General features: G+C 38.9%; 1 protein-coding gene across 19 annotated transcripts in view; it reads left to right on the top strand.

Moving 5' to 3' along the window:
- The window catches only part of CADPS (calcium dependent secretion activator), a 478,648-nt gene that overhangs the window by 348,815 nt on the left and 115,835 nt on the right, over positions 1–13,998 (top strand). For 11 of the 19 annotated variants that reach the window (XM_030801936.1, XM_030801937.1, XM_030801938.1 and 8 more), the window contains 5 exons: positions 6,909–7,010; positions 8,512–8,575; positions 8,974–9,097; positions 11,440–11,508; positions 12,379–12,396. In XM_030801936.1, coding sequence (XP_030657796.1) covers positions 6,909–7,010; positions 8,512–8,575; positions 8,974–9,097; positions 11,440–11,508; positions 12,379–12,396 — 377 coding nt within the window. The remainder of the gene's footprint in view (positions 1–6,908; positions 7,011–8,511; positions 8,576–8,973; positions 9,098–11,439; positions 11,509–12,378; positions 12,397–13,998) is intronic. The other 8 variants (XM_030801932.1, XM_030801939.1, XM_030801930.1 and 5 more) reach the window with 1 other exon arrangement.

The following is a 13,998-nucleotide window of genomic DNA, read 5'->3' on the forward strand; positions in this document are numbered from 1 at the left end:
GCCCATAACAAACCATCCGATAATGTGTTTTTCCTTTTAAAAGTCCAACAGTGTATCTTTATCCCATAGTCATTGAATTAACTGGTACAAAAACATATTTTCAGATGTTACACCCCTTGTAGAGTGCATGTGATATCAAAAAGCCACACATACTACTGGTCTGACCACTCAGAATTTTGTATATGGTGTCTTCAGAAAGGAATCTAAAGATTAATTGTCTATATTTGTCTAGGAATAAAGAAACACATCTCTTATTCCTCAAAGGGAAAAATCTATGCAGTGCCAGTTTTTAAAATTGGTCCTCTTGGGGGTAAAATGTATGCTTTCTTGCATTTTATACAGTTTCTCTAATCATCTGATGTGTTCTTGTTTCATTCAGTACCTGGACTGAGCCTGAGCCACTTTGACTAATGTCCTTGCGCCCATAGCATCCATATTCTTTGTGATTGTTCAGTAGAGAGAGACTTCTCAACTACTTTCATCCTTTAATAGAGTTAATGACACCTTCTGATACTGTTAGGTTATAACCATATATTTAGGAGAAATGTAAATAAGTCAAGACAGTCCTCACCGGTGTATTTTTGCCCCTTCCAAGCCTGGTTTGGAGATTAACTGATAGCCCCAAGAAGCTACAATGCACACTTGTAATATTGTAGAAACTGCTTATTGTTGCTTCCTATCTTATTCTTTGTGATACAAACACTTTGATATATTTGTTTTAGCAGCGTATCTGAGCCCCAGGGCATCAGGGCATAATTAGAAAAGGGCATGGGCTAGAAGGAAAGGAGAGGAAGGGGTGAGGCTGGCTTTCATAATGAAGCAGTAACTATGAGATGTGAGAGCCCTAATTATAATTTATAGTTAACGTAGGATTGTACAAACCATATAGATGAGCAAGAAGGGATATCTCCTTTTGAGAAGATAATGCTTTGGTGCTATCTTGAATTTGTGGTTATTAATCACTTGAAAGAGACAAAGGAAAACTTTCCATGCGAGGATTAAATTCAAAGGTATCATTCTAAAACTAGAAGAAATAAAGAGTTAGTTTCTGGGAGAAGTCTTTTTCTTTTCAAGTCAGTGGTTAAAAGAGGATGTTTGGTCTAAATATCCTATTTAGGGAGCACTGCAAAGAACATCTACTAAGATATTCTGTCCCTCTCTGGCCCTTTAAGCTCTCATGTTTCTGGGCTGGAACAATTTCGTAGCAAGTAGGATTCAGTTATCATGCTTGTTTAAGGACATTTTCATGGATCCATAATGCGGTCTGCAGGCATGCATCCATTTGGAGAGAGAGAATATATCATGTTTATGGTGCCTGCACCAGCATATGTGGACATTTGCATTTGGAGATGAAAGTATATTCCCTCTTCAGCTGGAGTTTTACCCCTTGTTGGTAGTGACTGGAGCCTGAAAGCTGGTTGTATGCAGAGCAGTGGACCAGACGCTCTTTCCTCTTCTGTGGAATTCATGCATTTCTTTTTACACCTGGATTCTGCCCTTAATCACCAAATAGATGCAATATCAGAACATATAGATCATTGTAAGCTTTGAATTAATTTAGCATCCTGACCCTCTTGAAGAGACAGCTTACCTTTCAAAAGAAGGTTTTTGTGGCCCAGCTTTTAACATAATATGGAGAACCATTCTAGCAAGATAATGAACTGCTAAAAATCTGTGTGCTCACCTGGGTGTGTGGTGACAATTTAACGACACTAAAGAGGTAAATTCATTTCACAAAACACATTGAATCTTGAATTCTTTGACTACACTGTTCACACTTAATTTCAAATATTAAAATGTTTCACATTAAAAGCTCAGTACTTAATTATATTAATCTTATAATAGATATTAGTTAATAAGCTCCAGGTCAGAAGCATTTGGGAAAAAGAGAACAATTTGCATAACTAGTCACTCAAAGGATGGGCAGCTGGGTTATGGTAGTTTCAATTTGACAAAAAAAAAAAAGAAAAATGCAATTCTAGATGTATTATTATTTGTGACATGGCTCAAGATGGGAGACTGTGAGGAGAGTGAAGATGACAGAACTGGTGCTAACCACTGTGACAAGAACTTGAAGAGCAGCCGACATGACATCTTTCCTATTATGCTGCCGAAAATGTCAACTTTGTGAAGGACAGTGAGAAAATGGTTTGCCGAAAACTTGAAAGGTGGATTCCGGAGATGCCCGCCGTGTCAGATGCGATATAGTCTGCTGTGGCTGGAGAGACCCATCTCTGGCTCCAGTGATGGCCTGCAGGTGGGAGAGCTTCCAGTCTTCAGCATGGCTCCAAAAATGACTGCACTTGGCCTGCATACTGTCTCAAGTTTGCAGGATCATGATATAAAAGAAGTGAGTTATTAGCCAGTGTGCAGTTAGGTGGAACCAGAGACCAGGGGCTATGTTCGCATGTGTATGTGCTCATGTGTGTATGTGTTTCTAAAGCTAAGTTCAAAGACATCGTCTATTAAAACTTGGAACATTGTGAAGGAAGAGATATGTGCTTTATGAACTTGCATGAAGTTCAATATAAGTAACGAAAACTAACTCTGGATAATCTAAGCAAAGGAGAGTTTATTAGGATGATGCTGGGGGCCTCAAAGACAGGGAAGGGAATGCTGGAATCAAGTCAGCTATGGAAGAGTAGAAAGCAGGACTGACGCAGTGTTTCTTACTGTATGTTCGAGTAACACGGGAAACCTTAAAAATGCCAGTGACAGGCTGGTTCCAGTGGTTCATGCCTGTAATGCCAGCATTTTGCAAGGCTGAGGTGGGAGGATCACTTGAGCCCAGGAGTTAGAGACTAGCCTGGGCAACATAACGAGACCTTGTGTCTGAAGAAAATAAAAACAAAATTAGCCACATATGGTGGCATGCTCCTGCAGTCCCAGCCTCTCAGGAGGCTGCAGTAGGAGGATCGCTTGAGCTTGAGATGTCAATGCTGCGGTGAACAGAGATTGCGCCACTGCACTCCACCTTGGGCTGAATGAGACCCTGTCTCGATAGATTAGATAGATAGATAGATAGATAGATAGATAGATAGATAGATAGATAGATAGATAGAAAGATAGAGCTTTGAGGATGCGACCTTTCACAATTCTAAGAAACAGACAAGATCACAAACTACTGACCTATAAGGACAGTCTGGTCAAGGCACAGCTGCTGGAACAAGCAAATTCCATCTGTTTATTCTAGCCTTGCATCATTTATTCAACGTAAAGATTCCAGAGGAGAGTGTCCTGGTAGCTGAACTGAGGTCATAGTCCAGCTTAGATATGGAGTGGCTGTGAAAGGGAGGGGCTGGCCTCTAGGAAGCCCTTCAGCTTTAATAGTAGGGGAATAGGCACCTCGATTTACCCTCACACAAGAGTGGCCAGAATGTGGCTGAGGCCACTCCTCCAAATCCAGGGGTTAGAAAGTGGCAATGGATGCTAAGAAGCCTGAAAGCAAGAAGACCAGAATATTCATGGTCAGGACATGAGAGGGTGAGAAAGTCAGGCTTCTAGATAGGTGTTCTGTGTAGAGACACATCTCAGCCTGGAATTTTCTAGCTCGCAGTTTAAAATCCAGCTTCACCCCTCCTCTTCTTTCACTTTTAGTGTCTCCTTAAGTGATTTGGTATTGAGAAAGGAACAAGATGCAGAGCTAGTTTTATGATAGTTGTAGAATCACCCCCAAATATTTTCAGAAAGACAAAACAAAAGCATGGCGTCTGAAAGATACCAATATAGTTCTATTTATTTTGCAACCAGCACTACTTGGAATGGCACCTTGTAAACAATACAAATGCCACTTTTGGAAGGGATTCATAGTTAAATAATACCATGTATCTCTTGCAGAATATCTTGGGTTCCAAATCCACTCCAACCTAAGAGAAATCAGGAACCCTGAATCAAATATACCCTCTCTGCCACTGGAAGAACCACCCACCTAATATCTTTTTTGTCTAGAACAGTGGTTCTTAGAGTGTGGGCCTCGAACCAGCAGCACTAGCAGCCCCAGTAAACTTGTTAGAAATGCAAGTTCTCAATCCCCACCCCCCAGCTCTACTGAATCAACAACTTTAGGGGACCCACCAATCCAGGTTGTCACCAGGTGATGCTGAGGCTCATTCAAGTTTGAGAACCACTGCTCTAGAAAAAGTATGCTGTTGCTTCTGTGGAAAAACAGTGCTCTCCAAAGCATGTAACCTGAATTTTTCAGTTAATAGCTCTATAGAGATCTATCTAAACCTGTATAGTTAACATTGCCAAATTACAGTGGTCGATGAACAAGAAATCGATGTTTGACAGAATTTTCAAAAACAATGAAGTGAAATCAAACAAAAAAGGGATCCTTTTGCCTTTTAACTGAACTGGTTACAACCTATGATCTTTGACAAGTTGTTATTCCTGCATGTCTTTTCCTCACTTTGTAAAGCAGCATCTCCTGTTACCAATACCATTTCAGAGCAATTCTGGCAGGTACAAATTTACACTTTATGTCAAAATCATTCGACATCAAATTGTTTTATCACCTGCTTTTATTGGTGAACTCTGTACTTGTACCTTACAGACTTAGTAAAATTAGTTTGTTTTATTTAAAATAAAAGTTGTCATGCTGACATAGGTGATCAAGAAGCAAATTTAAGAGACAACACTAATTTTTAGTTGTTTACTTTTATTGGAATAGTGAGATTAATAGTGTTCAGAAAGTAGTCTGAGGAGAGGTTATCGGAAGCAGAAGCTGCTATCTGATACTTTTAATAATTACAAATGGGAATCATCAGAACAAATGGAAAAAACATAATCCATTGTTAGGTTTGTAATAATGTATTTTATAGTGAGAATTAACTGAGAAGGCCAAGCACACACTAAATGTTCAGATTTTATCATCTCAGACACAAAGCAGAAAGCTGCCTTCTAATTGCCTAATTGCCTTAGAAGGCTTGTAGGGTAATGAATGAATGGTTTTATTCACAGAGATATTTATCTCCTAATAATGACCACAAATATCCTGGCTCTTCATGTTAAACAGTCTCCATACTTTTTGCTGTGATCTGTAAACCCTTTCTGAACTGTAAACTTATATTTAACAGCATTTTTCTCTGGGTTAATTCTCCACTAAAAAACAAAATGCTTTAAATTGCTCCATTTTTCCCCCAGTTGAGTGTGTGCATGCACGTGCTAATTATATAAACAAATGTGTGTTCAGTTCATTAACAACCTGAATTTTGTGTAAAGAAATTTAAAAACCACAGCTTAAGGAAGTTGTAGATTGTAGCATATACACAAAAAGTTACAAACGAAACATCACGTGTTTTGTGGAGGCCAGTAAATTCATCCTGATATCTAACTGTAGATTCATGGACATTTCATGTTAAAAAAAAAAATTTGCTTTTGTTAAGCATGGTGGCTTGCACCCATAATCCCAGCTACTCAAGAGGCTGAGGCAGAAGAATCACTTGAGGCCAGGAGTTCAAGGCTGCAGTGAGCTATGATCACACTGCTGCACCCCAGCCTGGACAACAGAACAAGACCCTGTCTCTTAAAAAAATTTTTAATAAACTTTGTAAATTACCATTTGAGATTTTACCAGAGAATTTGAAGACAGCCTACCTGTTGTTTATCATTTTGCCTTTCTTTGGAAGAGTATGAAGAAATGGACTGAACAGGATTTTACTGTTTGGGGGTATTTTTTATAAAATGGGGGAGAGGAAATTTTCTCATGTTTCAAATAGGGCATTTTTATTATCAAAAAAGAAGGAAAGCTGACTGATTAACCCGTAACAGGAGGTACATTGCTGTCATTTGCCAAGTCTTTTGTGCAGTCAGACTGGTCTAGTATAAAGGATTTTCCCAACTTATGCTGGATCCTTGAGAAGGCCTATAAATAAGACCATTTGTTTGGTCTCGAGATGACTTGCATTTGCAAACTGAAGAATGTTCCAATAGAAGTTTTATGGTGACACACCAATCTGCAAACTGGCTCAGCCAGTAGTCAAAACAAGTCACTATGAGATCTGGGAAGCTGAAGGCTTTGAATGGGTCAGATTATCCTGCATTTAGTTTGGAACAGATAAATTTGGGCTATAAATATGTATCCTCCCTTTATGTTTTCAACTTGTATGGTCCATAACAAATAGAGTATATATGTATGCACCTAAAGATGACACAGAACCAGGAGAATATGATGATCAAACTGAAATCATTTATTTAAGCTGGAGTCCTTTTTATTACAATGAGTAACAGTTTGCTAAAATTGGAAAACATGTGGTTTGTTCGTCAATGAATACATGAGCACTTAAATAAATCTGAACATCTGTAGTTATAAGCAGGAAATTGAGCCATTTAAGATGTTTAACACTGGGAAAGACAAACACAAGGCACCTGGTTTTCATAGGAATTTTTGTGCATAATTCAGGGACCCCAAACCCAAGTGCCTACAAGAGAGATAGGTAATACAATTTAGCAATGTGGACCAGGTGAGTGCCTGTCCTAGGTAAGGAAGAAGCTGTTAGCCACCAATTAATAATGCTAACTGTTCCAAATTTTCAAGGAAACAGAAATCAGAATTGTATTCTCAAACTTCCCTAATTTAGAAAAATGTTGGCAACTGGTTCAAATTTCTTAAGAAGCTGTGAGCCAAACAGAACAAGTTCAGGGGCTGGACTTAACCTTCAAGCCACCAGTTTGCCCATTTTACCATTTCACAAGAAATGAGCTACAGCTCTGCACATGTTTCCAAAATGATAACCCAAACACAACCCATCCCCTTTGGAAGCCAGCCCTGAATAGCTGGGCTTCTCCTGTGCTCACATCGATCATTGTAGTTGTTTCTTCTAAAATGGACAGTTTCCTCCTGCTAGAGATTTGATTTGATGGTGTCAGCATATGAGGTTCCCGTCATTTCATGACATGTCTTCTTTCAGGCCTGATGGAATTGGAACTGTGACTGTTGAAGAAAAGGAACGTTTTGAAGAAATCAAAGAGAGGCTCCGAGTTCTGCTGGAAAATCAGATTACACATTTTAGGTAAGGATCTGGGGCTGGAGAGCTTTAATTAGGAGATGAGAGTGGGAAGGGAAAACTAAAGGACTTAATTTTCCAAAACTGTAAATCTACCAGAGGATACATTGGATATTTAGAAATAACTAAGTAGAACAAGCAAATCAATCGGATACGGTTCCGCAATAACCAGGAAACGCGCATTCTTAAGATCATGTTATTTCCACTTAAAGAACAAATTCTTCCATGTTTGAGATGACCCTGGTCATCAATCTATTATAAAAAGTGGAATTTGAAGCTTCTTCAAGGTTCTTAGGTAAAAACGAATAAATAAAAAATCTTGTGAATCAGAACATGGTGAACAAGGAAGGAAGGCAGTGATACTCCTAGAAGAGTCTCCACTTTTTCCACTACCTCAGAAACAGCACTGGCTGGCTACACAGGGAAAGAATGAAACTTGCATCAGCCTGGGTGGATTGAATCTCCCCTGCATACTCAAAAGAGACAGCAGATTCTGTGCTTGAGCCTTACACCACATAGCCCACTTCTTCCTTGGAGCAAATCAGGTGTTTTTAGTGCTGTCCTGGTGGTTCTGGACCAGAAATCCTGAAATAGTAACGGAAAAATAATAATAGCATTTCTAATGGTTCCTATTTATTAAATACTTCCTATATACCAGATACAGAACTGGAGGCTGGAGAAGTATTAACTCATGTCGTAACAACTTTGTAAGGTAGTTATCATAATCCCCATTTAAACCAGGAACAAAATGAGACTGAGAGAGGTTAAGGAACTTGCCCAAGGCAATCCAGCTGGCAAGTAGAAGAAGTGGGATGCTTACATAAGATAGTCCGGGTTTAAGTAGCCATGCTAGTCTCTCTGTCCCATGCACAGTGTTCTGAAGGGCCGGTGACAACCTGAAACCAGTCACTGGAACTTGTAGTGGTACCTGACATAGTTTTTTTCTTTGCCATCAAAATCCTCCTGGATAAATCTTTATGGATGATACACTATATGTAAAATGCATTACCAGTAGCAGACGATCCATAACAATAGGAAACCGCAAGCAGGGAAGGATAGCTAGCAGAATCATGAATTTGCTCTAAATCACTTTTCTATTCCATATATCGATCTTTTGGGGACTTAAGTAAGTGTATTTGAACTTCAGCCTGTTCCAACTAATACTTTTTTAACGCCAGTCTCGATAATAACATAGAAGGTCACATTTGAGCTAACAAATAGTTCTCCTTCACAATAGAAATCTAAACAGAGCCTTATGTCACCACTCTGAATATTCTTTTCTGCTGCAGACATTTGCAGAGTCCCTCTTTAGTCATTATTCACACATACACATATATACATTATATACACACATATATGGTGTGAATTCAGATTAACATAACACAACGTGACAAAATAAAAAGCATTTTCCATTCCTCAGAGAGAGTTGCTATAGGAATCAAATTGCAGCATATTTCTTGCTAAAATGTAATAATTTAGGCAACCTGAAGAATTTTGTCTTTTTTAGGTATTGCTTTCCATTTGGTCGACCTGAAGGTGCTTTGAAAGCTACTCTCTCACTCTTGGAAAGGGTAAGAATGAAAGTAAAAGATAGATCACATATATATAAAAAGACATAAGCATAATTGTAATGAAATGTTTTGGTTGAATGACCTAGTTGTAATTTTTATAGGATTTGTTTACCATTCATCAAATATCAGAATAGAAGCGAGGAAACTGCCAAAACTCTTGATATTTTATCTTCAAACTCCCAAATAGGATATACAGAAGATATGTTCCTAGCCCTTCCCTGATTCATGGACGGCCTTTGCCAATGCTTTGCAATTCTGGTGCTTTCTCTTTAAGCATGGCTCTCAATCTGTATTAAGTCACAAAGAACTGATTTTAAACTTTCACGCTTCTAAGAAGTATAGATGAGTGACACATTTTCTTGAACCTTCTTAATAATCCCTTTTTTTCCTACTTGAAGGTTTTGATGAAAGATATTGTTACCCCAGTGCCACAAGAGGAGGTAAAAACAGTCATCCGTAAATGTCTGGAACAGGCTGCGTTAGTCAACTATTCTCGGCTCTCAGAGTATGCCAAAATCGAAGGTAAGGCTCCCTTCTGCCCCCAGTTTTGAATTTAAATTTTGATATGCCTCCCTGGAGAAGTCTTTCTCTTTTCTCAAGGGCACCCGAAAACAGTGGTCCATCTGAGTATATTAAGCCGAAACCTGGAAGCACTTGAAATGTCGAAGTTTCCTTGGCTGTGGCCAAGTAAATGAATTAAAAGACATTACAGGGGCTCAGAAAACAGTCTTTGTAAGGGAGCAATATTGAAAACAGGATGTTATCAGATAACTAAGTTCCTTCTGAGAGTCTGTGTTGGCCCTAAGTAGCGGCTCTGTGGCTGATGTTTTCCTATGAAGGAGTTCTATAGAATTGCCCCCTTCTTTAAACAGAGGAAAATAAAGCACTCTGTTGTCTGCTGCTGATAGCATTGGAAGCAATACAAGAACTGAAAAGAGCAAGATCAAGGTTTTGCTCTTTCTTGCCCCCGAAAGTACCTTGTCTTTTGGTAGTGTTTCAAGCTCGATGGCAGGTTAGTGCTGAGCCATCTATGATGGCTCCAGGTTGGCTTTAGATCGCATTCATTCTTCTTACTCCAGACCTTAGCTGCTTGTTACCACTGCCCTCTCAAGTTTTAGGGAAGTGGTCACTGATGACCCAGTAATCACCAAAGGTGCTCTGAGTAAACTCTACTTGAAAAGATATGGTTCTTTGAGACCTATTCATTCACGAAGGTATTAATCACTTTTCATTGTTACCCTGTTGGCTGCTATAGGGTGATTTGAAAGCCACACCCAACTTGACCAGTGGTGTAAGTGTATAAATGTGGAAGTTCTGTGTGCAAAACTTGATGTGTCCGCATTCTGGAATCTGATGTTCTCTCACACGTGAAACATGACACCTGACTAAAACTAGCAAATGCGCATTGTCTGCCTCAAGACAACTGGGGGGAAAAGAAACTAACCAATCACTCAGACCCCATCACTTACTCTGCCAAAATCCTTGTTTCCTTAGAGAATTAGGTTAAGATTATGTCAAATTCACAGTGTTCTGTACATTACATGTCCTCCCTCTCTCAATTTTGTCTGTCTGACAATGCAAATTGTGTACCAGTGGTAATGAATTCATTGTTATGCATCCAGGGAGAAACACTTAAGAATTGGGCACCAAAAGGATGTTTATCAACTCTTGACTTGGTAATGAGTGACAAAAATAGAGGAACAAGAGGTCGTTAAAGGGCTATATTAGCAAATAATTGTTGCAGCATTTACTGTCCCAGGACGTAATGATTGGTTGTATTTGGTAAAGTCAGCCAGGTACCTAACAATTCTAGGCAAGGCCAGAGATGGGATGGGATCAAGAAGCGTTGTTGCCATGGCTGCTGCCTCATAGGTCTTGGTCTAGCTATTACTAGTCTTTTGGTAAGATCTGCTCTCTTCTTTCAGATAAATCTATCCAAAAACAAACTTTAAGATCTGTAAGTAAAAATGCATTCATTTCCAAAGTAGATCAGCTGGTCTGTAATTTCCTTTTGTGCCTCAATTCTTCTTGGTTGTGTTAATTATCTTTTGCACTGTGACTTTTAGGTCTGGGGATTCTTTGAAGAAACCAATTCTTTTTTTTCAACTCTCTTTTCAGAGAAGTACCTCATTCCACACTACCTGCTCTCTTCCGCTTCTCTCCTTCCTTGTCCGTGATTGGCTCAGCCACTTTAATGTGACCTCTGCAAAAGTGGCTGAGACACCAATTTCAAAGCATGCTGGGATTGTTAATTCAGACAACCCAACATCCTCTGGCTGCATGTATCGGGTTTTCTTTCATGAACATAGTCCACCATAGGCTGAGACATTGCAGCCTGAAAGATATTACTACCAGACAACTTTCTTTTACAAGGCTCTGATCCTACCCTCAGAGAAGAAACCTTTCATTTTTTACATTTGAGCCACTCTGTGAGAATTAACAGCTTAGTTATCTGAGAATTCTGGAAAGAAGTTGGAGTAATATTGCTGGAGACTATGTTTATGAAGAAACACCTCAAGAGCCTTAGATACTAAAGTCTGAAATCCTTAGTATCTTGGAGCCTTAAATCAATGAAATTTTGTTTCCCTTTACTCATGATGTTTTGGTCATTGTATTCTTGCAAACAGCTCTAAAGAGACGTGTAAAATCATGGTCACAATCTCTCTCGTGACTCACGGCATGCTGAATGGTTAATCCAGTAGATCTCCAATTTTGAAACTCCTTTTTCTTTTATCCTGTGTTTATCCCAAAATACTCTGTGGCTATTTTCCTTTGAGCTAATGTAACGTTTTCCTCTAACCTATGACCTTTAACCTCTTTACCTCTGACCTAAGCCTCTTGCATGCCCAAATCCTCTTTTATAGGGAAAAAGAGAGAAATGTATGAGCATCCTGTCTTCTGCTTGGCCTCCCAAGTGATGGATTTAACCATTCGTGAGTACCTACCACCTCCTCACCATGCTGTCTTCACTCTTTCTGTTTTCATTATTTCAAGAAAATCCAGATCCAAACCAACTCACTCTCCTTGCTTCAAGTTTTTTAGCATTGGCTTGTCTGTTGGTTCTGTCTGTGAAACCCAGTGTGAGAAGTCCAGTCACTTTTTATCAGCCTAAAACAGGTTAGACAATTAAGCCATTTGTTTGTGATAAACTCAGATTTGTCTGTAAGTTTTTCAGTTATTCTCTGTCTGTGACCTGAATGCATTTTTACTTTGCTTGTGTGTAACCCTAATTTGTAAAGTGCTTGTCACTGGTACACAATCAAAAGGTAGCAGCTAGGCTGGGGAGCAATGCGTTAGGTGTCAGATAAAGGACATTTGGGGCAAAACCATGCCTTCTTTTCCATGTTTAAGATGCCAAACTATTATGGGTATGAGATCACACCAGGTGGTCCATTCTCTGTAAAAAATAGATCTTATATGCCTCCTGTCTGTTCTCTCTCAAGCTGGGAAGCTTTTCCTTGTTCCCTCTGGAGATTTTGACTTGTCCTTGTCCTCTAAACTTTGCCTAGAACATATGACTTAATTGTCACTTGGAGAGTTCATGTATGTTTCATAGCTTGATTTCACATTAAACTTAATTTTACTAATTTTCTATTTGTGCAGCATTTTCCACCTCTGTGAAGGAGCCTTTTTTTGCTGGCCCCCAAACTTCGGGGCGGTGGGAACCCAAGGGCAACCTTTTCTTTCCAATATCATGTATCACACATAAGTGGGGGGCATTTTGGTCCACTTGCTCATTAATTCTGCATATGTGTTCTTGTTTCTCTCTCTTCTCTCCTTGTTGTGCTCTCTCTTTCAAATAGAGAATCAAAAGGACGCAGGTGAACCAATTGTATATGCATTATAAATTATCAGGACTGTTGAGTTATATTCAGTTTTTGTTTTTGTTTTTCAATAGCTCCTTAAGGTATGTACTCCCAGAGAGCCATGTGGAGTTGCAGTAATACTTAAGGAGTTAATTTGTGCTGTCTAAATACATCTCATGCCCATTTGATGTTGACCTTTATAGGGCAGAATTTCTGAAAAGGCATAAGCTTTAAAGGAATAGAATTCTGGTTTGCTGCAGAGCTTCATTTCATCCTTCATTATAGGATTCCAGTGATTTGGCCTCATGTGCATTTTTTAAAAAGTTATTTAACCAAATGAATCTTCCTCTTTGTTTTTCATTTCTTTTTTCTGTTTTCTGCCCTACTGAGAAGTTTGTGTTCTTTGATGAATGTTTATCAGCCAAGACAGAGAGAAGTTGTATCCATGTTGTTCTTGTACGTATCGCATGATAAAGCAGGAAGCATGGACAGGATGACCGAACAGGGGCTGTTGCTGGAAGTTTTATTAGAGGAAAGCTCTTGGAAAGTTCTGGCTTTGGAAATTTTCTTCTTGTTTGGTCCCAAAACTTCTGATCTTATTTTGAGGAGAAATCTGACTTAAAACTTTAATAAATTAGAATAGGGATCATCATTTTGGTAGTCTAAAGAGTTATCAAAAATAACTATCAGTTAATCCAAATTAACAGTTGAGCACACTTCAAAACATTTCAGAAAGCATTCCTGAGCACATTCCAAGCATAGGGCTACCAATACTTGTTGGTATTGAATACTTGTTGGTATTTGAAGACTCATAAACCTATGTTCAAGACACAAGAAACTTTCTCTCTGGTAGGGAAGACATTTATTCAATCATTTATTCACTCATTCATTCATTTATTAGACAAATGGTTAGTGGGAGCCTACCCTGTAGCAGGTACAGTGTTAAAAGCCAGAGACTATGTAAACAAGAGGGAAACAGCTATTAGCCTCATGGAGTATACATGCAAATGGGTGTATGTATGTAAATCAGTATATTGCAAGGCCTGTTGGTAGAGTTATGTGTAAGAGGGGTGGGGCATTGTCAGAAAATCATGGAAGTCTTCACGAGATGGTAAGGATTGAACTGCATCTTGAGAGATGAATTAGAATAAGTGAAGGGGAGCTAGGATTGGGAATGGAAAGTCATCCTACATCAAGAGAGTAATATCTGCAAATATGTAAAGCCAGATAGCTAATAAAAAATAATGAATGTTTATTTAATGCATATCATGTTCCAGGTATGATTCTAAGCATATTATTAACTTATTTCTCCTCAAAATCCCTTATAGGAGGGAACTATTATTATTCCCATTGTAGAGATGAGCAAACGGAGGCACAGAACTTAAAAAACACACATCCAGAAATATAAGTGGTATAGCTGGAGTCAGCCCAGGCAGAAGCCACGCTTTTAACTACTTTGTAATTAATTCAACGTAGCTGCAAAACAGAGTGAAATGATAGTAGTGGGTGGGTGCTGATGATGGCAAGGTAGGCAGGGACAGGACTTCAAAGGTCTTTCTATGCCATAATAATGCTGAATTCAGACTGTATCTCATGGTTCAGAATTTCTTAACTTGA

Source organism: Nomascus leucogenys, chromosome 21, assembly GCF_006542625.1.
Source record: "Nomascus leucogenys isolate Asia chromosome 21, Asia_NLE_v1, whole genome shotgun sequence".
Taxonomy (NCBI): domain Eukaryota; kingdom Metazoa; phylum Chordata; class Mammalia; order Primates; family Hylobatidae; genus Nomascus; species Nomascus leucogenys.